This window comes from Euphorbia lathyris, chromosome 2, assembly GCF_963576675.1.
Source record: "Euphorbia lathyris chromosome 2, ddEupLath1.1, whole genome shotgun sequence".
In the NCBI taxonomy this organism is placed as follows: domain Eukaryota; kingdom Viridiplantae; phylum Streptophyta; class Magnoliopsida; order Malpighiales; family Euphorbiaceae; genus Euphorbia; species Euphorbia lathyris.
In genome coordinates, this window is record NC_088911.1 from 77233371 (window position 1) to 77260938 (window position 27568).

Here is a 27568-nt window from a genome sequence, read left to right on the forward strand (position 1 = left end):
GGCGATCGCCTCTCGCCTGGAACCGCCTTTTGCATGCGGCGGAAAGGCGGTCACCTTTTGAGTTTCGTCCGCCTTCCATTACAGAAGGCGGTGACTTGATCGCCTGGGCCGCCCCTCGCCTCAAGCGATCTCCTTGGTCGCCTTTCGCAACTATGATTATAATTAATTAAGGTTGGTTTGAGTGATTAAAGATCTCAAGTCGTTTAAGTTAGATCTCAAATTCGAATCTTAACGTATATAAAAAGTTTTAATTCACAGATAATCCATCTCAAGGACCTCACAAACTTCGAACCAAACAATCCGACAAACTGTAAAAAGAAAAAAATGTGATATTGAAATTATTTTTAACACGAACTTGAGAATAAAACCTTTTATTTTCTCCAGTAAAAAAACCCAGAAAATAAAGCGGAAATACCACGGTCCAAACACGACTAAGATTCAAAAAGAAATTAAAACTGTAGAATAGCCTCAGGTGAATTCAAAATATTGAAAGTGTCTATAAAATGTCACCACGTCATGAAATCGAAACGACTAATTGGTCAGTCGACGTGTAGGCTCCAAAAAGCAAACTGGACGGAGTTAAAATCTGTTTTCATACTCGCACGCGTAGACTTGTGCAGACAGACATTTTGGGCGCCGAAGCAAAAAGAAAAAAAAGTTGAACCCCCTTGGTAATTTTAATTAAAGCGCCGTCCTCCCTCCTTTAATATCTCTCCTCTGTCCCGATTTATACAACAATTTCACAGATAAGATTTAAGTCCGGTTTTTAGACTTCAACTTTTGAAGAGGCACTCATGGCTTTCACCTCATTCATTGGAAGAGTTCTCTTCGCTTCTATCTTCATCCTCTCTGCTTGGCAAGAGTAAGCACTCAGATCCGCTTCTTTCCTTTTTCAGTTTTATTTTGGTTTTAATATCCAGATCAAAGATGAAAATGGTGGAACTACCTTGGCATTTGGGGAATTTTATTTGGCGTGTTACGTCTTGAATTTCGAGCTTCTCTGTTAATTATTGAGCAGCAACTGAATTCGTCTATTATTGAGTTTGATTTGTTGTTTACTGCTGAGTTTATTATCATTTAGATTTTGTTCAGATGCTGTTTTTCTGTTTTGAATTTCTTTTGCTGGATATTCTTGTTTAAAATTGAGGTTTTCTTGGGACCATCTAAAGACGTTAGTTGCTGCTTTGGATCTGATTCATATATTTCTCACTATTTTCTTTTTGTTGTCTTTAGTTTAAGTTTATTCCACGTCTTCTATGCTTGTAGTATTCAACTTGGATCCTTTGTTTTTTTGAATCTTTTGATGGTCTATTGAATTGAGGGAGGGATGGCAACAGATAAATCTGTGAAATTTGATTGGTCTAGTTGAAAGGTCAAGTTTGGCAGCACCCTTTGTTTATTTTTTTTGGTTAGTTGTTCAACTTCATTGACTACTCAATGAGACATGCCTAGCTAGTTGATTCTTTTGTTCATTGATATAATCTTGTATGAAAATAATTAAGAACTTTAGTAAAAGTAGGTCTTGTAAAATTTAGAACAACAGAAAGAATGTAGATCTTTTTTGTACATTTTATTTAAATGGTGCATGTATTTCTCAACTTATTGCTAAAGATTTTTTTATTAATTATATGAATTGCTTGTAATTCAATGAGTAATGTTATTCTCCTGCTTTGAAGAATATACTATATAGTAAGAAGATTTTCACACTTCTTAGTTGAAGTAGATAAAATGCTATCTTAAAGGTGCAAAAAGCTACATATATTCAACACACATTCGTACAAGTTGCAAATGCATTTTTCTGGCATCATGTAAACACTTCCAAAGAAGTGATACTTACTGCTGCCGCTGTAATTGCTTCAAATAAGTTTGTTTATGACATGATGATGGCTAGGCACTTCCCAGTTCAAGGGTTTTTTTTTTTTTTTTTTCTTTTTTTTTTTTTTTGCAATGAGTTGATCATATTCCATTTCTTTTATTCAGTTTACCTAATTAGTTTTTACATTTAAAGAAGTGAGCTTTAGTTTGTTCTAATTGTGTGTTCAGTTGTAATCGGCAGATTATCTTCCCGGATCATGTAGAATGACCATTGTTCTTCTTCCTTGTAGGTTCAACGAATTTGGTACTGATGGAGGGTCAGCTGCAAAGTCTTTGAAACCAAAATTGGATGTTTTCTCAGGACATGTCTCCACGCATACCGGATTTCAACTGCCGCCTTTTGAAGTGAGTGAGATTGAACTTTTCTATTAGTAGTTATTTTGTTGTTTGTACTTTGTATCTGTTATTTTGAATATTTAACACTTGTGGTGATTGTTATTTGCAGCTGAAGGTTGCTGTTGCTGCTGCTATAGCGTTGAAAGGGGTAGGAGGCCTTCTATTCATCATCGGCAGTTCCCTTGGAGCTTATCTTCTGGTTTGTATGATAGTCAATTCGTTTGAATATTGCAATGGCAATGGCAATGCCTCCTACAGTCTAACTTAAGTTACTCCTTTCCTATGCAGCTTCTTCATCAGGCAATTGCTACTCCGATATTGTATGACTTCTACAATCACGATGCTGACAAGAAAGAATTTTATCAGCTTTTTATTAAGTTCACCCAAGTAAGCAACTCTAATTCATTGCTGGAGTATGTATTTAAAATATAAAAGGAAGTACAGTAATTAGAGAATCCCAAATGAATGATCGATAAGTTTGATTTGCAGAACTTGGCATTGTTTGGGGCATTGCTCTTCTTCATTGGGATGAAGAACTCAATTCCAAGGAGACAACTGAAGAAAAAGTCGCCTAAATCAAAGACAACTTAAAAAGGGGACAATAGAAGACATACGAAGCTTCAACATTTAGCTTTCTGGCCGGAGATCTAGTTTTGTATGGTTGTATCGTGTATTTTTATTTATCTTTTTTTAGCGGATAGAAAGTTACCAAGAAGAAAGAAAGAAAGAAAAAGGTCTTTTAAGTTGTTTTGAGGTTGTTCGACTGCCATTTACGGCCAAATTGAGGATTTTAAAAAATAAGACTAAAGGATAAAAGTAGAAATGAACCCTCATTTCATAATGTTACCAAGTTTATGATATAATTTGAGTCTATTTATCTAAACATACGAAATTTAATTAGGACTCAAATTGGACTGCTCTTTTGTAATGTAAATCATATCATTCCAATAAGCTTAAACCATTATTTTGTATCAAATATGTTTTTCAACTGCAGTAAATACAGTAATAATTTGTTACATGAACATGATTGGAATTTGGAATTCTATTCTTTGGATAAATTACATCTATCCATAGCTATGAAACTTTGAAAATAAATATTTAACTTCAAAATGTAACATAAAAGTTGCTTAACTTCATATAGTTATTAAACTTTAATTAGCATCTTAAAGTAGCCGTTGATGATTTCAAAATGGAAACGCCCTAGAATTAAAGTTGTTTAATATCATATTTAACATGAACCATATTTTTAATTTTTCAAAATTACCATTCTCAGAGTTCTCTCTTTTTAAATATTCATTTTCTCTCTCTTAACCAAACGAGACTTGGATCGCTATGCTCAAGGTCGAGAACTGGTTCAGAAGTGGAAGGTGGTCCAAAATGAGCTAACTCGAGTTTTTGAACTATGCTTTTTCCCGTTTTTGAACATCACCGAGATAAGTTTTATGATCTCAAAACGTAAAAAGTTAAAACATCAAAGTTGTTTGGAATATCAATTTTTGAAATTTTCCATTTTGAGATAATCGACAATCATTTTGAGGCATTAATTGCAATTTAGTGGCTATAATGTTAGAAATATAAAGCTGAATGAGTTTTATCTTAAGTTTTGAAGTTTAATGATCATAATGTTAGTTGAGATAAAGTTAAGTCATTATGAGTGTAATTTATCTCAATTCTTTTAGCTTAGAATTTATCTTTATTTTTTTTCTTGAATATGGTGATCTTACAGTCAACTACATAGTTACAGTCACGATTATCAAAACTGGACTTGTTAAAGAACTGGTAAGGGCAAATCGTCTGCTCTGTGGTAAGTATCGGAAGGACAAAATCTTTGGGGGCCCTAAGGAGAGAGTTGTCAATTGTTCTTTCCTTTGGAAAGGGCTTAGCGCTGTGTTTGATGAATTCTGCTCGGGGGTTGGCCTGGAGGTGGGTAATATCAAGTCCATTAGCTTCTGGAATGACACCTGGATCGGAGATAAACCGCTTATAGATGTTTGTAGCTCCCCCCGCCTAGCAATATCCGCAACTGGAGGATTGCCGATGTGGTGGACTCTGATGGGGACTGGATTTGGTCAAAGTTTGACACCTTCTTTAGCCTGGATACTCTCCTTAGAATCAGGGGAGTTAAGATTAGTAATCAAGAGGAAGACAAGGATAGGCATTGCTGGGCCCTGACTAACAATGGAGCTTATTCTTGCAAATCTGCCTTTGAAGCCTTTACCCTCAACAGATCCGACCCTCTCTCGGATACTTGGAAATCCATTTGGGCCCTTAAAATCCCTTACCGTATTAGGAGCTTCCTATGGCTGGGAGTTAAGGATAGGTTGCTTACTAATTCGGATAGGCACAGACGACATTTGGCGGATTCAGGAGCTTGCAGTAGATGCAGAGGCCATGTTGAAACTTTGTGCCATGCTCTTAGGGACTGCTCTAAAAGTAAAGAGGTGTGGAAGAAGGTTCTCCCACACCACATTCTCCCTTCCTTCTTTTCCCACTCTGAGAATGACTGGTTCTCTATTGGGGTTAGTGGGAAGTTACTAGCTAACATGGAGCATGGTGACATTTTCTTTGCTATTATTTGTCACCAAATCTGGAAGTGGAGGAACGAGGAGATTTTTAGTGAGAAGACTGTTTTTATTCAGAACTTACCTGAGTTCTTCTAGAAAAAGCTCCTTATGATTACTGAGAGCTTCAAAGGGGATTCCCTTGCCAGGTCTACCCAGAATAAAGAGGTTCACCTTGTTGGTTGGAGTAGGCCAAAGGATGGGGTGGTGAAGTTGAATACGGATGGCTCCTGCCTCAACAATGGAAGAGTCGCGGCCGGAGGTGTTCTTAGAGACGCGGGGGGCGCCTGGATGTCTGGGTTCACCCATAACCTGGGGTTGGGCTCGTCCTTTTTGGTGGAGCTTTGGGGTATTCTCTCTGGTGTCAAGCTTGCCAGAAGTCTGGGGATTAAGAGGCTTTCTGTGGAGTCTGATAATAAGGAGGCCATTAATATGATTTCTGATAATCATGCTATTTGTCTTAATAGCCAAAACCTTATCAAAGCTATTAAAAGGCTTGGCTCTTCCTTTGAGTTCTTAGAGTTCAGCCACATATTCAGAGAACAGAACCGGATTGCGGATCGCTTGGCGGCGGCTGGGCATGAGGGGATGTTAGGTGTTACCACCCTTTCTGATCCTCATATCTTTCTTTCTTCTCTTCTTTTAGAGGATAGGATTGGGGTTAGCTTTCCTAGGCTGATCCCAGGCTAGTTTGTTCTTTGTGTTGTCTTTCTTTTCCTATTTCTACCAAAAAAAAGTTAAGGATTTAAGGTTCAATTGAGGTTCAACGAGGTTGAAAAAGATCATTTAAAAACTAATATTTTTAGTTTTCTTTAACATTTTAACATAGTATTGGAAACCATCTGTATTGCAAAGGACTAGGCCTTCGAGGTAAAATGTCCCTGGTTGCACTTTCTTATCATGAACAGTTTTCATTCTCTAGCAATAAGATGTCATTTAACAACTGCATGTTCTCTTTTCTCTTGAAGGAGATCCATGTTTTTACACATATTCACTTCAGAATAAAAGATTTGTCTTGGGCTGGACACTCCAATTTCTACAGGGACAAATACCTCTATTCCATATGTAAACGAATAGGGTTTCTCTTGTGATCGTCCTAACCGTTGTTCGTTATGCCCATACGATGCTCGTCAACTCTTCCACCCACGATGTCTTCAGTTTGTCAAGCCTCTTTTTTAACCCACAATGGTTCGATTTGTTACTTCGATCATCCCGTTAGTTTGAAGGTGTGACACATAAGTAAATCGAAGCTTTATGTGTAGTCTCTTGGAATATGTTGGAAAGGAGTTGTAATTGAATTGCTTACCATTGTAAGTGGTGATAGTGTGAGGAACACTAAACCTGCGTAAAATCACTTTTTTTATATAAAATTTATAATTTGTATGGAGGAGACTAACTTAGCTTTGGCCCACTTGGTAAAGTGATCCACAACTACGATCAAATATTTTTTTTTCTTGATTCTTGGCTATAGGAAGGGCTCCAACTATGTCGATTCTCCACGTGGCAAAGAGCCATGCTGGTTGGATAATCTCATGGCCGAAGCTGGAGATCTAATATCTGGTGCATAATTTTGACAAGCTGAGCACTTTTTGATGAAGTTAGAAGCATCCCAAGCCATCTTCGACCAATAAAAAACATTGTAGTTGAGCTTTCTTGGGTAGTGCCTTCATGAATTTCTTGAAGTATGTACTTTGCTTCCCCGAACCCCAAGACTTCTCATCAAGGACGATCAAGTGACCTTCAGTAAATTATGTTGTCCACTATTGAATATAGTCCAGACTTCCAAATGATCTTTACCTTGCTCTATTTTCCCTCTAGTAATGTTTATATAGTAATATATGAATATATTGGATAAAACCATTTGGTTGTTAAGTCGATAGCCAATAGTCCTTTGGGTGATGGGTTGTGGAATAGCTTCCACTTGGCAGGGGAAAATTCTGGACATATTCAAAGTCGATGCTCTTTTTGCTAATTGGTGAGCTTTGTTGAAACACCTTTCCACAAGATTTTGATTTGACAAAATCATCCATGATTAAGAGGCAATTAAATTTAGATGCTTTGATTTAATTGTACTAATATGTTTGTTAAATATTGAGTGCAAAAAATATATAAAGTAAAGACAAGACAAAAGACAGCACAAACGAAGCTGAATAGAAAGGAACTCAGCATGACAGAATAGAAGCTGAGTGGAGTTAAAATTCTGAAACAAAACGAAGCTGACTAAAGCTGAAGACTTCTTCAGGAGCGGTTAAACAAAACGGAGCTGACCTTGAAGGAACTCAACATGAACCGTGAACATTTGAAAAGAACAAACAAAGCTGAGTAACAGTCAGGACAGCATGAAGGATTCGTTCAAAGACAAAGTCTGCAAATCTTCTGCACCAATAATTGGAACCTCGAAGACACCTAAAAGACTAATTCCGAGAGTCATGGGACGTTGGATTATTGGAAACAGACAACTGGCACAAACAGACAAACCAGACGCTAGAAGACAAACCTGACGCCTGAAGAAAACAGAAATTGGGAATGGAGGTGCAGTCTGAAGCTTTCCAGAAATTGTTCCCCAAAAGAGCCGTTTTGATGTTAACGGTTAGGACAATTCAAAACGATCAAATCTACAGATTTCCCTCTATAAAAGGACAATCGAAAAACATGGATAGGCACTGAAGCATCGAAAGAAAAATACAAGAGAGAAAGTTTCAAAAGCACTCAAATACAAAAAGAATCTTACACCAACGTTTCTATTCTATGTGTAAAAGCTAGATTGAGTTGTAATCATCTAAAGTGTTCTTTAGTTCAAAAAGGAACAAGTCTGTGATCAATAGGAATATTGAGAGTGTAAAGCTGAGTGATGGGTTGTAAGCATTTCAGTGGTAGAGAAATCTAGGTGCTGGGTTGTAGCATTTGGTAGGAGTTGAGTAGACGAATAGAGGAAGGTACTCTTGCATATTCAACTGCCTTGTAATTGGTTTGTGCTCTACCTTTAAAGAGCTCAGTATTGGATTCAAAAAGCCCGGAGGACTCTGGGGACTGGACGTAGGCAGAGAGGCCGAACCAGGATAAGTGATACTGAGTAATCTCTAAACTCTCTCTTATAACTGCATGTGTTGTTTGCTTTATTTACTCAGCATATAAATTGCCTAAGCTGATCCTGAGTAAGTAAGTGGTGCTGAGTTGGAAGCTGACCTCCAAGAGTGTCAATTCCTAACTATCAAGAAAACTACTTTGGTCAACATCTGACTGAAGCTGTCCTGTGATATATCTCACCAAGCTGACCAAAGGCTGAGTTAACAAACTCTCAAAAATAACTTCAGTCAGCCTAATTAAAACGCAAAAAGTTATATTAGTTCCTAACCCCCCCTTGGAATTAATTACCAGGGACCAATAAGTGGTATCAGAGCTTAAGCTCACTACTCAAAGATCTAACAATCTTGAGCTGATCCCTAAAAAATGGGTGAGAATAGTACTCGTTTCCTTCCAGGAAACCAAACAACACAGATACTCCCTGAGGGATTATCAATCACTAGACCTCCCCTATTCTTTGGGTCAAACTATACCTTCTGGAAGAATAGGATGAAGAACTTTATACAAGCCACAAACATGAGTGCATGGCTTGCAATTGTTCAAGGTCCACATGTGCCATACAAAACTGTTAACAATGAGAAAATTGTTAAAAATGAGGCTGAGTGGACAGAGGATGACCTCAGAAAACTACAAAATAATGCTTCGGCTATAAACATGCTTCACTGTGCGTTAGATGCTGCAGAATACAATAAGATTTCAGGTTGTGAGTCAGCACAGGAGATCTGGAAGAAGCTTGAAGTAACCTATGAAGGCACAAGCAAAGTTAAAGAGTTTAAAGTCAATCAACATATGAGACTCTACGAGCTGTTTGAGATGAAGGAAAATGAAGACATCTCAGAAATGAATGCAAGATTCACAAACATCATAAATGAGCTAAAAAGGCTTGGTAAGAACTTCACTGAAGAAGAACAAGTGAAGAAAATTCTGAGAAGTCTGCCCAAGAGCTGGCAAGCAAAGAAAACATCAGTAGAAGAAGCTCAAGACTTGACTACCTACAAATATGATGAGCTGATCGGATCCCTGCTGACGCATGAAATTTCAATGAAAAATTTTGAAGCTAAAGAGAAAGAAAAATCAGAAAATAAGAAACAAAAATCCCTTGTCATGAAAGCTGACTCAACTGAAGCTGAATCAACTGATGATGAGGAACTGGCCATGTTCACCAGAAAGATAAAAAGCTGTTCAGGAGAAATGATAGAAACGGCAAAAGATCATTTAGAAGAAATGAAAAGTACAAAGCTGAGTCAAGTGACAAGTACAAGAAGGACAGCTCGAAATCTGTCACATGCTTTGAGTGTCATCAAACCGGGCACATCAAGTCAAGCTGTCCCAACCTCAAGAAAGAGAAGAAGGGAAGCAAAAAGGCTATGGTAGCCACTTGGAGTGACAGTGATGAGTCAACATCATCCGAAGCTGAGCAAAATGAAACAGCCAACATATGTTTTATGGCAGATGATGGAGCTGACCAATCCCAATCTGAGCATGCTGACCTCTCTGATGAAACTGACCAAGAAAATCACAACAATGAGGTAACATCCTTACTTTTGCTTAGAAACGAAATGGTAAATGCCCTGAGTGACTTATATACACTAACAAAGAAGTGTAACAAGAAGATTAAGGCACTCAGTAGGCGCTGTGATGAGATTGAAGAGGTCAAGCTGAGTGACCTCTGATATCTTCTCCAGGACAACTCTGACTTGCATACCTACATGCAAATCTTACATAAGTTTGTCACGGAGGTTCAATCTGAGTCAAAGAAACTTAGAAAGGATATCACAACGTTACAGAGTCAAGAGAATGGCTCAAAAAGAAATAAAGCTCATGCTGAGTACGTAAATACTAGTCAGCATAAGCAAGTTACTCAATATGAGTGCTGTGGAAAAAGGGGACACACAAAGAATATATGTTGGCATAACAAGCGGACTGTCCAATGTGACTTCTGCGGAAGAAAAGGGCATACCACAAAAGTATGTTGGCATGCCCAACATAATAATGCTGACTATACTCAGTTCAACCCACAAAGGGTACCTTTTTGTGATTTCTGTGGTAAGCCAGGCCACACCACAAAAGTATGTCGTCACAAGCTAAAATATGATTTTGCACCTATTTATACTAACAAGAAAGGACCCAAAAGAAATTGGGTACCTAAAAATGAATAGTTTAAACTGCATGTCAGCTTGACATGCGTGGAGAAGTCAAAACTATGGTATATAGATAGCGCATGCTCAAGGCATATGACAGGTGATGAAACTCAGTTCATCACACTAGAGCTTAAACGAGGTGGAAGTGTAAGCTTTGGAGACAACAAGAAGGGTAAGATAGTCGGCTCAGGTACTATCGGAGGTAACCCAACTATTGAATCTGTCTCCTTAGTTAAAGGTCTCAAATACAATCTGCTGAGTGTAGCTCAGCTTTGCAAGAGCGACAGAAAGGTTGTATTTGATGATACTAAGTGTCAAATACTCGAGGGAAATACAAATGAACTGATTTTAACTGCCCCTCGTGTAGAAAATGTGTATATGTTAAACTTGGAAAAACAGTTTTCTAAAAACATATGCTTAGTGTCTAAAGAGGACAACTCCTGGCTATGGCATAGAAGACTTGGGCATGTCAGCATGGACCTTCTTGCCAAATTAGCTAGAAAGCAATTAGTTGAGGGATTACCCAAATTAAAGTTTGAAAAAGATCAACTATGTAAAGCCTATCAGCAAGGCAAACAAACTAAAAAGTCATTTCATAGCAAAAATATCGTCTCAACCAAAAGGCCATTGGAATTACTACACTTGGATCTTTTCGGACCTATCCAGCCACTCATCTTGGGAGGTAAGAAATTTTCTTTGGTTATTGTAGATGATTTCTCTCGGTACACTTGGATCATCTTGCTGAGTAGCAAGGATGAAACCTTTGAGATGTTTGCCACATTGATCAAAAAGCTTGAAAATGATAAAGACCTAAGAGTAGCTCACATTAGAAGCGACAATGGTGGAGAATTCAAAAATCAACAGTTTGATGAATTTTGTGAAATCAATGGTATTGACCACAATTTCTCCGCTCCTAGAACACCTCAACAAAATGGGGTGGTTGAAAGGAAAAATAGAACCATTGTCGAAATAGCTAGGACAATGCTGAGTGAAAATAGGCTTCCAAAGTACTTCTGGGGTGAAGCTGTTCACACAGCATGTTACATACTGAATAGGGCTCTAGTTAGACATATACTTAAGAAAACCCCATATGAACTTTGGAAAGGACGAACGCCCAACATTGGATACTTTCGTGCCTTTGGGTGTAAATGCTTTATACTCAATACAAAAGACAACCTTGCTAAATTCGATGCTAAAGCTGATGAGGCGATCTTTTTAGGGTACTCAACAAACAGTAAAGCATATAGAGTATTTAACAAAAGAACTCAGGTTGTAGAAGAGTCTGTACATGTTGAGTTCGATGAAACTGACCCTACAGGTAAGTCAGCTCAGCCTGAAGAAGATGAACCAAACTCAGCTTCCGCTAATCAACCAGAAGCCTCTGTGTCATCTATACAGGAGCTGACCCAATGTAAGCAAGAAATTGAAATATCGTTTGCTGACCAATCTATTCCCGTGGAAATTGTAGAAACACCTCTTCCAAACGACTCAACATTGCCCAAAGAAATAAAAATCCCAAGAGGACATACAGAACAGGCCATTCTTGATGCTGCCAACAACAAGTTGATGACAAGAGATCAGCTTAGAAAATACCTCAGTAATGTTGCCTTTGTCTCAATGCTTGAGCCAAAGAATTTTGCTGATGCTGAGCAAGACGAATATTGGATAAATGCCATGCAAGAAGAACTTGACCAATTCACCAGAAATGAGGTATGGGATTTAGTACCTAGACCTAGGAATCAAAAGCCCATAGGAACCAAGTGGGTCTTTAGAAATAAACTAGATGAGCATGGAAATGTGATTAGAAACAAAGCTCGACTTGTAGCTCAAGGCTATAGTCAGCAAGAAGGTATAGACTATGGAGAAACATTTGCTCCTGTTGCAAGACTAGAAGCAATACGTATATTGTGTGCCTATGCCAGTTATATGAACTTTAAACTGTATCAAATGGATGTAAAAAGTGCGTTTCTTAATGGATTTATAAACGAAGAGGTATATGTTAATCAACCTCCTGGGTTTGAAGATCCAAAGTTTCCAAACCACGTTTATAAACTCAAAAAGGCCTTGTACGGCCTAAAGCAAGCTCCAAGAGCTTGGTATGAGGGGTTGACCAACTTCCTGCTGACAGGAACTATGTCAGAGGAAAAGCTGACACAACCCTGTTTATTAAGAAAAAGGGTAAACATACCCTACTTGCACAGATATATGTAGATGATATAATATTTGGTGCTACTGACCAATCTTTGTGCAAAGAATTTAGCCAACAGATGCAAACTGAATTCAAAATGTCTATGATGGGTGAACTCAACTTCTTCCTTGGACTTCAAATCAGGCAAGGTAAGAATGGCATCTTTATAAGTCAGTCTAAGTACACCAAGGAAATGTTAAAGAAATTCAACATGGTAGATTGTAAGCCAATATCAACCCCTATGGGTACTGATACTGTCCTATGCAAGGACGAGAAGAGTAAGTCAGTTGATAGTAAACTCTATCGAGGTATGATATATTCTTTACTCTATCTCACAGCTAGTAGACCTAATATTCAGTACTCAGTATGCTATTGTGCTAGATATCAAGCTGACCCCAGGGAATCTCATCTAACTGTCGTAAAAAGAATTTTTAGATACTTGCAGAGCTCAGTTGATGCAGGTCTATGGTATCCAACTTCAAATGACTTCACACTCATTGGATACACTGATGCTGACTATGGACGAGATAAGCTAGAACGAAAAAGTACTTCGGGAGGATGTCGTTTTCTCGGAAGCTGTCTAGTATCTTGGTTCAGCAAGAAGCAATCATTCGTAGCCCTATCTACAACTGAAGCTGAGTACGTGGCTGCTGGAAGCTGTGTTGCTCAAGTCCTATGGATAAAGCAACAGCTTGAGGATTATGGAGTCAAAACAAAGACAATAGAGATCAAATGTGATAACAAGAGTGCCATTGATCTATCAAAAAATACAGTCCAACATAGCAGGATGAAGCATGTTAGCATAAGACATCACTTCATCAGAGATCATGTACTAAAGGATGAGATCAAGCTGACCTATGTACCTACAAATGATCAGCTTACAGATATCTTCACAAAGCCCTTGGCACGAGAACAATTCAATACACTAAGGGAAGCCATTGGTATGTCAAATCCACTCTAACTAAACCTGCATAAATTGAATATTTTTCCATGTTGAGTGAAAATTTGATTGAATGTGCAAATGCCATGTTGAGTGAAAATTTGATTGAATGTGCAAATGCCATGTTGAGTAGAGTAAAAAATAAACATCTACTACTTACCAAGCTTGATATATAGAAATCACTCTATGCTAAGTTGACATATACATGAGTGATTATACTGAGCGCAATACAAATACCGTGTAAATATTCTGTGCTGAGTAAACATAACAAATAATCACCCTATGCTAAGTAAATGTACATGCTGAGTAATTAGCTTATGATGAGTCACTAAGAGACAGAAAATTTGTCTGGATAAAACTAAATACTCAGTTTCACAAACGGTTCACCTTCTAGGAAAACCGTACAAAAAGCCCACTTGCAACCATAAATGCCAACACGTGTAATAAAAGGAACCTAGGAAAGGTAAATAATTATGAAATAACCCATGCGCCGAAGAGCGTCATAAATGGTAGAATCTCTGTCCATTGAATTCCCCAAGATAAAATCGGATAGTTCAAACGACGATTTAGGTTTCAATAAGTAGAGGAAAAATCCCTCTTTACCTTCACTTCACACAAAAATCCTTGGCATTCAAAATCTTTTCCGAGTCCAAAATTTCCAAAGTCACCTAAAAACTCTGAGAATGTCTAAACCCCAGAGCTGCTCCGGTGGTAACCCCGACGAACAACCCATCGATGAAAACCCTAAATCTCTCAGCCCAACTACAAAAAAACGTCCTCAGGATACGCCAACAAGCTCCTCCAAACCAAAGAAAGTTAAGGTTAGATCCATGGTAAAGGTTTGCTCCAAAGTAGATAAACTTGAAGTCCTCAAGTGCCGTTGGTTCTCATCCATTTTTGTTACCGCCGAGAAGCCATTCTGCGAATGGATTGAGAAAAACGAATGGACAGGTTTCTTCTCTCTACCTGGAACTTCCTATCCATGACTCGTTAAGGAATTCTACTCTGGTCTCAAGGTTGATAAAGATGATGTTGACTATTTAGAAACACATGTTAAAGGCCGCAAGATCGTAATCACTCCGTCGTATCTCGCTACCTTACTAAACTTGCCTAACAAAGGAACAGAGTTCAGGACAACAAAAGAAAAGCTCGACCACGTTAAGGAGTTTTGCAAACCTGCAAACTACAAAGGAGAAGTGCCCAGTACTTGTTTAGGACAACACCAGAAAATGGCACACTTCATCCTCACTAACTTCATTTTCCCTAAACTCAATGCAGCCTCATCTGCATCTAACTTTGAGCAGTGCTTTATTTGGCATATGCTAACCTTCAATCCACTCAATTTACCTGTGTTTCTGGTCAGTGCTTTTCAACGCGGAGGAAAGAAACTCAGGTTAGGCTCTCTAATCACGAAAATTCTTGCAGACCACAACATAGAAACGATCAGTGAGGTTAAGAGCTTAGGGTCTGAGATAACTGCTGCACTATTGTTTGGGTTAGTACATAGCCAACCATTGAAAGGACTTGAAGAAGTTGAGGAGGATGAGGAAGGAATCAATGCTGAGCAAGAAGAAATTGAGGAGGATGAGCCAGCAGAAGTTGATGTTGTACCAGAGGTTGAACCAGAGGATATCACAGCCGATCTTTCAAAAGAGAAAAGGAAAAGGAAGACACTTGCCACTTGTGCCAAGGATATTGACACTGTGCCCAGAAAAATGAGGGCTATGACCAGAGGAAAGCATGCTGATGCCAACCTGCCTCAGGTTACACCTGAGTTAGCAGAAACAAGGAAAGGGCAAACTGTACCCGAGGAAGCAAGTAAGGAATCTCCAGAACAGCCCCTGATAAGGAAAAAGAGGTGCTCTGCCTTAAAAACTATTGAAACTGATTAGGTTGTGACACCTGAATCTCACTGTGCTTAGGATATTGGGGTCGATCTTGAGAAAACCCCAGCTAAGCAAGCTGATGATGAAGAAGAAGGAAGTCAGGATGATATTCAGCTCAATACTAATGAACCCGATCATGTTAAGCTGGACATTATTGAGCAGGTACATGATGCTGAACCTGAGATTGAGGATATAGATGTTCAAACTGATACATCACCGTAAAAAACCAAGTCCCTCAGAAGAATTAAGAAGAAGGCTAACAAACCTCTCCTTATCGATCTCTTAGCCGATTCTCCCTCTGAGCCAACTACGGATCCCTCCACTATCCAGTTTGAGTATTTTTGTCATCACACTGAGTCTCCTTCCACTAATATGGATAAAAATCAAGCCACTGTTACTCAGATCGAGGAACATGCCAAGACTCCACCCAATCCAAACTCTGCCGAGCAAGATCTCGTAGACTCAGTGACTCAACAAGAGAAAACTGCTATGGAACCACCTGTTCACACTCCACATCCTCATCAAAACCAAACTCTACCACCGTCCAGCTCCACCCAAATTCCTGTGTCTGAACCAGATTTCGATAAGCACCAAGCCCATTTTATAGCAACTCAGGCTGGACGTCGCCTCATGGAAACGGCCCAATCACTTCTGCAGGAGTTCACCACTTCTGATGCTGTTAAAACTGCCAATGATGAGTCCACTCCTACCCCTTCCATTACTCAGCTTCTCACAGAACTTAAGGGCCTCAAAGATCTTATCAGTATTATGACAACTGTCCAATCCCAGCAGCCTACTCAAGAGCACATTACCAAGCTGACTGAACTATTCCTGCTCATGATCAATCATATCAACTCCATTGAAGACAAAATCAACAATATCTCTATCCCGACTCCTGGCTATGCCACTTCGGCAGAGTTGAATCAACAATTTGCCAATCTCCAAGCAAATCTGCCCAACTTTGGGACACCGGCAAATCCTGCATATGCCACATCTACTGAGTTGAAGGCATGCTTTGACAAGCTGACTGCTGATCTCATCTGTACTCGAGAGCTTATTTCCTCCACCTCTCAATGTCAAATTGACCAACTCAGTGAAGCTGTGAGTCTTCTTAGTGTCCACAAAGCCCAGATGGAGATTGACCCATTCAGTGACCACTCTTCACCAAGCACTCGCCAGGCTGTTCGTTATGACCTTGGTCAATGCATCTTCTATGATTCTGCTCTCTTGAAGATGTTTCATCAATCCTTTGCTCAAATAACCAGCTCCCTCACTTGGCTCAGCAAGTCCCATGAGTGTATAATCAACCTGATTACTGGATCTATCCCTGTACCTCGAACCGTTCGTGATGATTGCGTTCCTGTCATAGATGGCTTGAGTGAGAGCACGAAGCGCTTACAGCGTTATTCCAATGTTCTATCCTCAGCTGCACGCAATGACACCTTCATCTATAAGGGTGATGCCGGCAAAACGGGGGAGAGACCTCAAGATGGAACTCCCAAAGAGACAGGTGCATCTCGAAGCAGAGTAAAAGGAAAAGGTAAAGCTACACAGTGAACCCTCAAAGGAAAGACGAGAAGAAAAGGTTAAGGCTAGGGGTACTAGCACAAGTGATATCTGTTTTTTTTGTGAAGGAAAAAGGTTAAGGCTAGTGGTTCTAGCACAAATGAAATCTAAGTTTTTGTTTAGGAAATCTATTTGGTAGGCAGTGATATTTTGCATTGTATGCTGTATTTTGTGTATGCCTTAATGAACTGTTTTTCTTTTCGAAAGTCACACCTCTCAAAATTGAACAAACTGATACTCAGCATTCGCATATTAATGAATGAACCAATCTGAGTATTCAAACATTTCTAAAAACTGACTGAAACTCATGATACACTAGAACTAAATCCAGTTAGCCACACATCCTGAGTCTATTTCAAAACTAAAACATGGAAAGTTCAAAAACAGTTGCAACCCTTACGGGGGAGTAGTTTCCATATGAAAAATAATTCAATCATGGGGTAACTTATAACTGAGTTCCATAATTATGTATTTTGCCAACATCAAAATGGGGGAGTTTGTTGAAACACCTTTCCACAGGATTTTGATTTGACAAAATCATCCATGATTAAGAGGCAATTAAATTTAGATGCTTTGATTTAATTGTACTAATATGTTTGTTAAATATTGAGTGCAAAAAATATATAAAGTAAAGACAGGACAAAAGACAGCACAAACGAAGCTGAATAGAAAGGAACTCAGCATGACAGAATAGAAGCTGAGTGGAGTTAAAATTCTGAAACAAAACGAAGCTGACTAAAGCTGAAGACTTCTTCAGGAGCGGTTAAATAAAACGGAGCTGGCCTTGAAGGAACTCAGCATGAACCGTGAACATTTGAAAAGAACAAACAAAGCTGAGTAACATTCAGGACAGCATGAAGGATTCGTTCAAAGACAAAGTCTGCAAATCTTCTGCACCAATAATTGGAACCTCGAAGACACCTAAAAGACTAATTCCGAAAGTCATGGGACGTTGGATTATTGGAAACAGACAACTGGCACAAACAGACAAACCAGACGCTAGAAGACAAACCTGACGCCTGAAGAAAACAGAAATTGGGAATGGAGGTGCAGTCTGAAGCTTTCCAGAAATTGTTCCCCAAAAGAGCCGTTTTGATGTTAACGGTTAGGACAATTCAAAATGATCAAATCTACAGGAGCGGTTAAATAAAACGGAGCTGGCCTTGAAGGAACTCAGCATGAACCGTGAACATTTGAAAAGAACAAACAAAGCTGAGTAACAGTCAGGACAGCATGAAGGATTCGTTCAAAGACAAAAACCAGACGCTAGAAGACAAACCTGACGCCTGAAGAAAACAGAAATTGGCAATGGAGGTGCAGTCTGAAGCTTTCCAGAAATTGTTCCCCAAAAGAGCCGTTTTGATGTTAACGGTTAGGACAATTCAAAACGATCAAATCTACAGATTTCCCTCTATAAAAGGACAATCGAAAAACATGGATAGGCACTGAAGCATCGAAAGAAAAATACAAGAGAGAAAGTTTCAAAAGCACTCAAATACAAAAAGAATCTTACACCAACGTTTCTATTCTATGTGTAAAAGCTAGATTGAGTTGTAATCATCTAAAGTGTTCTTTAGTTCAAAAAGGAACAAGTCTGTGATCAATAGGAATATTGAGAGTGTAAAGCTGAGTGCTTGGTTGTAAGCATTTCAGTGGTAGAGAAATCTAGGTGCTGGGTTGTAGCACTTGGTAGGAGTTGAGTAGACGAATAGAGGAAGGTACTCTTGCATATTCAACTGCCTTGTAATTGGTTTGTGCTCTACCTTTAAAGAGCTCAGTATTGGATTTAAAAAGCCCGGAGGACTCTGGGGACTGGACGTAGGCAGAGAGGCCGAACCAGGATAAGTGATACTGAGTAATCTCTAAACTCTCTCTTATAACTGCATGTGTTGTTTGCTTTATTTACTCAGCATATAAATTGCCTAAGCTGATCCTGAGTAAGTAAGTGGTGCTGAGTTGGAAGCTGACCTCCAAGAGTGTCAATTCCTAACTATCAAGAAAACTACTTTGGTCAACATCTGACTGAAGCTGTCCTGTGATATATCTCACCAAGCTGACCAAAGGCTGAGTTAACAAACTCTCAAAAATAACTTCAGTCAGCCTAATTAAAACGCAAAAAGTTATATTAGTTCCTAACCCCCCCCTTGGAACTAATTACCAGGGACCAACAAGCTTCATAGTTTTCTTCTCTCGGAATTCACCATAATGCAATGCTTCACGCTTTTATTGCCATTCGTTCTGTCTAACAATAGTGAGGTATTATTTCATAGAATTATCTTTCACCTCATAGTTATATGTGAGCTGACTAACGGCGAGCTTGGAGTCATTTTTGAGGACGACCCTATCCGGCTTGATTACATTTATTATTCCAATTCATTTGAGTAATTCTTCATACTCTGCTACATCATTTGATGAGAAAAAAACCAAGGGAAACGACATACTTTAGCGCCATTCAGCTTGGACCTTTGACATAAACACCAATATCAATGCCTTCCTTATTAGAACTACCATCCATAAAAATTTACAATACATCATTGGAGACTGGAGAATAGTTTTGTCACCAGGAATCTCAATTAAGAAGTCTATGCGTGCTTGTGCCTTGAATTCCTTTCGAGGTTCGAACATGGCATCATACTTTGTTAATTTCAATGCCCATTCGACGATTTGCCAAGATGTCTCCGGCCTTTGCAAGATCTTTTGCGAGTTAGTGTCCGTACTTACAATAATAGAATGGTTTTGAAAATGATGCCGAAGTTTTTGAGCCGCAATCATAACCTCATAGGTTAGCTTCTCTAACTTTGGATATCTATTTTTTTTGCATCACACAAGACCCTACTAATGTAGTGTACTGGAAATTGTTATGTGCCTTCTTCTTAGATTAAAACCATGTTGAGTGATTCGTTGATCACATTGATGTATAAATACAATGTTTCACCGAGCATTAGTCTGCTTAAGAGAGGCGGGGAAGCTAGGAAAATCTTCATCTATGTTGAAACACCTTTCCACATGATTTTGATTTGACAAAATTATTTATGTGAATGATAAAAATATTCTAACACATTAAATTTAAATGCTTTGATTTATTCACACTAATGTGTTTGTTCAATGTTGAGTTAATTGATTTATAAGACATTAAGATAAAAAGCCTAAAGGCCCATAAGAGGAAGTCTAGCCCAAGTCAACAGATCAAGACCTCACAGCTCAGGAAGACAAAACACAGTTGTATCAAGTAAAACGCCAACCCAGCATGAAGAAGGATCGAGAAGCCTTCGACCAAATGGCTTCAAGACTAAGCTGCTGAGTTGAGCGACAAGGCAGTCAGGTCAACGGTAGAACAGAACCAACTTGGAGACAAAGTATTTCTACTTTGGGTAAAGCTCAGAAGACGCAGTAAGCTGTCTGGAAGACTTTACTATAAATGTGCAAACATTCTGTTCATCTGACGAAAAGCTGCTGAGCACTGCCGAAGACAGAAGATGCAAGAATCTCATTGGCCAACGACACTGAGCACGTCCTGAGTGAAAGCGACAGGAAGCCGTTAGCCTCCAATGGTTATTTCGAAATTCAAAATCACCGGTGCTTGAAGTGTCACTATAAATAGGCCTTTCAAATGCTTCATTCGATGCAGATCTTCAATCAAGTCGAAACGCTGACCAAATTCATACTTGAAGTTCTGTGAGAAAAGCAAAGCAAATCTTACACCAATTCCAATCATTGTGTAAAAGTCTAGATTGATTTTATTCATCTAAGGTGTCTTAGCAATTGTTGTTTAGGACAAACACTTATCATTTCTAGAAGAATAGAAAGGAGCAGCTGAGTACTCGGTTATAGTACTCGGTTATAGTACTCAGCGGTAGTTATAGGAGTGAGTAGAGGAATAGAGGAAGGTACTCTTGTATACTCAGCTTCTGTTGTAAAAGGTTTCATTCTCTACCTTTAAAGAGCTCAGTAGAGGATTCAAAAAGCTCGGAACGAGTTCCGGGGACTGGACGTAGGCGGAGAGGCCGAACCAGGATATGTCTGCTGAGTAACATATTTCTAACCCTTAAACTCCTTTATATATTGCTTGCCATAAAACTGACTAAGTAATGAACTCATGCTGAGTTGTGTGCACTAAGAAGCTGAGTTCAGGAATAGACTTAAGTGCTATCCTCTGACTCAAGGAAAGAAGCAGACTTAGTCACCAGTTGACTAAGCTTGTGTCTTAAAACTACTTAGCGCCGCTGTGTAAACCTTTTCTCAAAGAAAAGAAGTCAGCCTTAACGGACAAAATTTTAAATAGTTCCTATCCCCCCCTTGGAACTAACCTACTCATGTTATACGGGACCAACAAGTGGTATCAGAGCTTAACAGCTTACTGAGCAAGATATAACTATCTTGAGCTGATCCCCACAATGGCTGAGAACAACACTCGTTTCCTCCTAGAAAATCTGACAACTCAGATTCTTCCTGAGGGACTGTCCATTACTCAGCCTCCTCTGTTCTTCAGGTCTAACTACACTTTTTGGAAGAACAGAATGAAAAACTTCATTCAGGCAACAAATATGAGTGCATGGCTTTCTATAGTCCAAGGCCCATTTGTTCCTGTTGAAACTGTTGACGGCCAAATGGTTGTTAAAGCTGAGACTAAGTGGACAGAAGATGACCTCAAGAAGCTACAAAACCATGCTTCGGCTATAAACATGCTTCACTGTGCGTTAGATGCTGCAGAGTACAACAAGATTTCAGGTTGTGAGTCAGCGCAGGAAATCTGGAAGAAACTGGAGGTCACCTATGAAGGAACCAACAAAGTTAAGGAGTCCAAGGTGAATCAGCACATGAGGTTGTACGAGCTGTTTGAAATGAATGATGATGAAGGAATCTCTGAAATGAACTCAAGATTCACAAACATAATCAACGAGCTCAAAAGACTTGGCAAGATCTTTACTGAGGAAGAGCAAGTCAAGAAGATAGTGAGGAGTCTTCCCAAAAGCTGGCAAGCCAAGAAAACTGCTGTTGAGGAAGCTCAAGACTTGACCACCTACAAGTATGATGAACTCATTGGATCTCTGCTGACCCATGAGATCTCAATGAAGATGTCGCGCCCGTGCCCGCGGATCGCGAACTGTTTAAATCTTCGATGGCTCCCGCTCTACTGGTTTATTAACGGTGATGGATAGTCCCTCTAGGGAGATAAATCCAATGGGTTTTTGAGTTGCTACCAATCAGTTTGACGGTCTGATTGGACACCGATTTGATTCCGAATTGACCCATTCGGGTAAGCTCGGATAAGGTAATGGTCTGCGGTGATTCTAAGCTTGGTTTCCGGTTACGTATAGGGAAGAGACGCAATCTCACCCTACCCCGCCCGATAAATCGATACTGTTGTATTTCTATGTGCTTGTTTTACGTGTTTGTGTTTACTATTGCTTTGAAGGGTCATTAATTGTATATATTCAAGCCATTGACGATACTCGTAAGGTTGTGTTCATATGACCGTAATAGAATCGTTATCCAACGATCAAAATCTATAGAGGAACTCGTAAAAAAAGGTCGTGGTCATACGACCGTAATAGAATCGTTATCCAACGATCAAAATTGGTAGAGGAACCCGTAAATTATTTTTATTTGTTGATTAAATATAGTTTAAAATATTAATATTAATATATATATATATATATATATATATATATATATATATTTAAAGATATAATAGTTTATAGTTTGTTAATTATTTATTATTCAACGATTTGGATAATCGAGTCAATTTGCAATCGCTATCCAGCCATTAAACCCGATATATACTAAAATTATCATGTTTTTATTATTAGTGTATGGTTTATTAATTATTTACCGAGACTACTATCCAGTGATCCAGATAAACCACTCACGTTATTATCATATTAAAATTGCTATACAGCAATTTGAATCCGATAAACGAGAATAAAACACAAATTATTCTATCATTTGAATAAGGACTACTATTGTCAAAATTTTAATTAAAGACTAACCAATCTAACCCTAAACTAAAATCTAGTTCATTTGAGTTAACAATAATTAGCTAATTAACCGAAACCTTAATTGAACTAAAATAATCTAATATGAATTATAAATTAACTAACTAAATTATTTATCAATTATTAAAGAGAATGGATTAAATTGAAGCTTAGATAAAACAAAACGAATGGGCTTTAAGTTAAATAGGGATGGTCTGCCCTGAGTTGGATTCGGGCCCAAAACCCTTGACCCGGTTCGAACTCCCCATTTTAGAATTAGGGATCCGTAATGTCTGTCTCTCTCACTCTCGGCATTCACTCGATCTCCTCCGTCTTCCAGCCTTCACCATCTCTCTCACCGCTAGTTGGTTCTAGTCGCAACGGCGGGGGTCTTTTCATGGAGTCTGCCGGCGATGACTTTATCTGAGGAACGACGATGAGGAGGCGCTGTACTGGTCGGTCTTTATTTCCGACGGTGAGGGATGTTCCTCTGGACCGAACGGAGAGAATGAGCGGCGTCCGCCGCATTAGACCAGCGTCGGATTGATTCCGGCAAGAGCTCTTATTCCGTTTATTTATGGGTGAGTTTCTGCGTTCCTTTTCTCTGCTATAACTTCACTTACTTCGTTTGATTTCGTGCGAGGTCTAAATTAAGGTCTTTTTTGGTTCAGAGACTTGAATATAGATTACAGGCACATCCCAAACAGAGGAAGGCGTCCGCAGCAACAGAACGTTTGGTTTCGTTTTCTATGGTTCTAGCTAGGGGGTCTCATCTCACTTATCGGTAAGTTTCTGTAACCTCACCTCACTGTATTCGTGTGATTTTTGCTGGAAGTTTCGATTAATGCTTACAATGTGATTGATTTCCTTTGTTTGAAGCTTAAATGAGATTGATTCTTGTATGTTTAAAGCTTAGACGAAATTGATTTCCTCTGTTCAGGAATTGATTTACAGGCTTAGGCACATCATACGTTGTTCTTCTCTAATTTTTATTCGAAGCAAACCTGAACTACTGATTGTGATTTCGTGGATGTTTATGCTTGTTTTTTTGGGAATTGTATGTATATGGCTGTGGTTCTTGGGTTGTTCATTTTTTTTCGGGTCATTCATGATAATAGGTTGGGTATTTCGATTATCTTTTTGTTGGAATGCATTCAACAGAAAAGGGTATTTTGAAGGATTCCTATCAATTTCTGGGTCTTAGCTTTCTAAAAAGGGTAAATACAGTGGTTTTTTTCTTTTACAATTTGATGTTATTTTGGTATCCTTGCTGGTTGGAACTTTAAATGGGGAAGTACTTAATTAGTAGATCACATTTTACACCAATATGGAAAGATAAGAAAAGGCTACATTCTTTCTAATCCTATGAGGGCTTAAGACCTTACTAGAACTCAGAATAAATAAATGAATAGGGGCTGTTAAAGCTTTAAATTAAACAATGTGCAGATAATAAAGCTTTTAGATAAGGAATATGATAAGTAGACTAGTTATTCAAGATGTACTGAAACTCAAAAATGCATACTTAAACTTGCAATAGCAAAACTAAATTAGATTACCAACCTTACAAAGTAATATTGACTTTGAGTCTTGGGAATCCTTAGCAAGAATTGCTCCCCAATTACAAACAGAAACTCACAGCCAAGAACCCTTAGTATAGAAGGTTCCACTCTTGAAGGAAAGTACAGATGAGATCACTACCCTAAAGCTAGAACTCTCTCTATTACAAGTTTAATTGATTTTTTCTCTTTTCTTTTTTTTGCTTTTTTTGCTCTCTTGTTGCTGATTCTTTGCTCCCTTTTCTTTTTTGCTCTCTAATGTTCTTTTTTTTTTTGCTCTAATGTTGCTGCCCTCTCTTTTCTGGCTTTTTTCTTTTCAGGATTTTTTCTTTTTCTGCTCTAATGTTGGTTCCTCCCCCCTTTTTCAGGTGCTCCAACCCTCTATTTATTGATGCTTAAAGACAACAGCTGGGCTTGTCTTTTGCTGGAGCCTCTGCTGCATTTTGTCCATTGTGATAATGGCTGCAGTGGTTGGTTTGAAGGGCTGCCCAACTTTGGCTCCTTCTCCTTCTCAACTTTGGCTCATTCTTCTTCTCTTGGATTCAAGTCAAGTAGTCACATGAGTCTCTTGCTAATTTCAGACTTCCGCATGCAGTGGCTGTATCCCAAGATGGAGTGGCTGTGTGGAGAACTTTGTCTCTTCCTACCTTGGAATTCTTGAATTTGAAGGTTGTTTTGGCTGCATTTCGGATGGCTTGTAAATGTAAATAAAATGTTTGAATATTAGTTTTTGTAAATGTAAATAAATGTTTGAATATTAGTTTTTTGTAAATGTAAAATCTTATTTGTTAATAAAAGCATATTTTTTGTTCCATCATTTTTAATAGTCCAATTTTATTTACTTGTCACAAGTTAATTTACACTTATATTCTAAACATAACTTACAAACCAAAATCATCTTTAAAGCAATTATTTATGCTTTAAGAATTGATTATGTAAGAAACTTTACATTTAGACTATAAGGACTTCTAAATATAACCCTAGAACAAATGAATTAAAATTAGAATACCGAGTTTAACTAGGAATTGAATTTAGTCAACGAATTATATTTGAGGCTTGACAAATTTAAAAAAAAAAATACTTAGAATATAGTACATTATATCTCAAATATAATTTAATATATTAGGAAATCTATTTTTATTTCATTAGATTATACTCCAGATATAATTTAATAATGATATTGGAATATAACGATTCGATATAAAAACGCAATTTCTCTAATAAATCATACGTGAGATATAAAGTTCAATACTCTAATGTATTTTTGGGTTTATCAGAATCTCGAATAAAATTCGTTCAAGTTTTATTTATTTATTTTTTTTTAAAAAAAAAAGCCGGACAAAAATGGGTATCTACAGCTGCCCCCCTTTGTATATCTCATTAAAAATGGAGTATACAAAGTACACATAGATAACCATTTTTACATTTTAGTGTGCGAAAAAGTAAAAACTTAAAAACAAGGAAAGGTTTAGAAAAACTCTTTGAATGTTTGGATCGATCTGTATTGATCTGACTTGATTCGTGCTGACTTGATTTTGGTTTGTGAGTGTTTAGAGCGGCTCCCCGCAACCGATTTGTGTGATTGTTCATCTTGCAATTTTGAATGACTCTGAGACTGGGCATTCTCCAGTTTTGAATGACGTTTACGGGCATCCTCCGTTGGTTTTGAATGACTTTTGCGGGCATCCTCCGTTGGTTCTGAATAACTTTTACGGTCATCCTCCGTTGATTCTGAATGACGTTTAACGGGCATCCTCCGTTGGTTTGGAATGAATTTTACGGGCATCCTTCGTTGGTTCTGAATGACGTTTAACGGGCATCCTCCGTTGGTTTGGAATGACTTTTACGGGCATCCTCCGTTGGTTCTGAATGACTTTTACGGGCATCCTCCGTTGGTTCTGAATGACTTTTACGGGCATCCTCCGTTGGTTCTGAATGATGTTTACAGGCATCCTCCGTTTGTTTTGAATGGCTTTTACGGGCATCCTCCGTTGGTTTGGAATGACGTTTACGGGCATCCTCCGTTGGTTTGGAATGACGTTTACGGGCATCCTCCGTTGGTTCTGAATGACTTTTACGGGAATTCTCCGTTGGTTTTGAATGACTTTTACGGGCATTCTCCGTTGATTTTGAATGACTTTTACGGGCATTCTCTGTTGATTTTGAATGAAGTTTACGGGCATCCTCCGTTGATTTTGAATGACGTTTACGGGCATCCTCCATTGGTTCTGAATGACTTTTACGGGCATTCTCCATTGGTTTTGAATGACTTTTACGGGCATTCTCCGTTGATTTTGAATGACTTTTACGGGCATTCTCCGTTGATTTTGAATGACGTTTACGGGCATCCTCCGTTGATTTTGAATGACGTTTACGGGCATCCTCCGTTGATTTGAATGACGTAAATAGGTGATTCGCCGAGCGGACCCTCTTTATCTACTTTTGCATTTGCTCTTGATTTTTCAAATTTGGCTAGGACGATATTGTTGATCGTTCACCATGCTCTTGCTGCGTTCCTGCAAAACAACTCGGTACCTATGCAGGATGAAATGCATTGATGCACATGTTTAAATGCGTGAAAAAGTTCTCTTTTCAAGATCATTGTTCAGAATTTTGGAAAAACAAAATTCATCGTTCTTTTTATTATTATTTTATATGTGCCTTTTTTATTTTTAATCATCTGGCCCCTTGACTGGCATTGTCTCGTGTACTAATATGTTGCTTCTGGACATTGTTGTTTTAGACCGAGACTCTTGGGATTGAGATAAACTGAAGATGTCTGGAAAATGGTTGGGGAAGCTGTCAACTTGTCGAGCTTCTTTCTCCTAGATTTGCTGAGTTCGCCTATGTAGGATTTTAATCCAGTGGATTTATCCTAATGTCCTGTATCTTGCACATATTGTCCCCGTGGATTTTCAATTTAGTAGCATTTCCTTTTTTGTTGCCCTGATTTTTGCCTAGACCGTCCTTACGGGTTTTCAATCTAGCAGGCGTTTCATTCTTGTTTGCCTTAACTTTTGCCTAGACTGCCCTTACGGGTTTTCAATCTAGCAGGCTTTTCATTTTGCTCGCCTTAATTTTTGCCTAGATCGCCCTTACGGGTTTTCAATCTAGCAGGCTTTTCATTATTGTTCGCCTTAATTTTTGCCTAGATCGCCCTTACGGGTTTTCAATCTAGCAGGCTTTTCAGTCTTGTTTGTCTTAACTTTTGCCTAGATCGCCCTTACGGGTTTTCAATCTAGCAGGCTTTTCATTCTTGTTTGCCTTAATTTGTGCCTAGATCGCCCTTACGGGTTTTCAATCTAGCAGGCTTTTCATTCTTCTACTATTTTCCTTTTTCTCTTTTAAAAAAAAACTAGAATGAGATCCCATTTCAATGTATTTTATGATTCAATAGTTTATTATTTCCAATGAAGTTTTCTTAAGCGCATGTAGATGAAACGGAAATTTGCGAAAGGAA

At 38.5% G+C, this 27568-nt stretch overlaps 1 protein-coding gene across 2 annotated transcripts; it reads left to right on the forward strand.

The window, feature by feature from the left end:
• The first annotated feature begins 534 nt into the window (after positions 1 to 534).
• LOC136218666 (uncharacterized) lies at positions 535 to 3094 on the forward strand. Of its 2 annotated transcripts, none has more exons than XM_066005698.1 (5): positions 535 to 862; positions 2106 to 2220; positions 2321 to 2410; positions 2500 to 2598; positions 2689 to 3094. In XM_066005698.1, the coding sequence occupies exons 1-5, from the start codon at positions 795 to 797 to the stop codon at positions 2800 to 2802; spliced, it is 486 nt and encodes a 161-aa protein (XP_065861770.1). In that variant the 5' UTR covers positions 535 to 794; the 3' UTR covers positions 2803 to 3094. The 2 variants fall into 2 exon arrangements, with proteins under 2 accessions (XP_065861770.1, XP_065861771.1); XM_066005699.1 differs by having other exon boundaries at positions 542 to 862; positions 2701 to 3094.
• The last annotated feature ends 24474 nt before the right edge of the window (positions 3095 to 27568 follow it).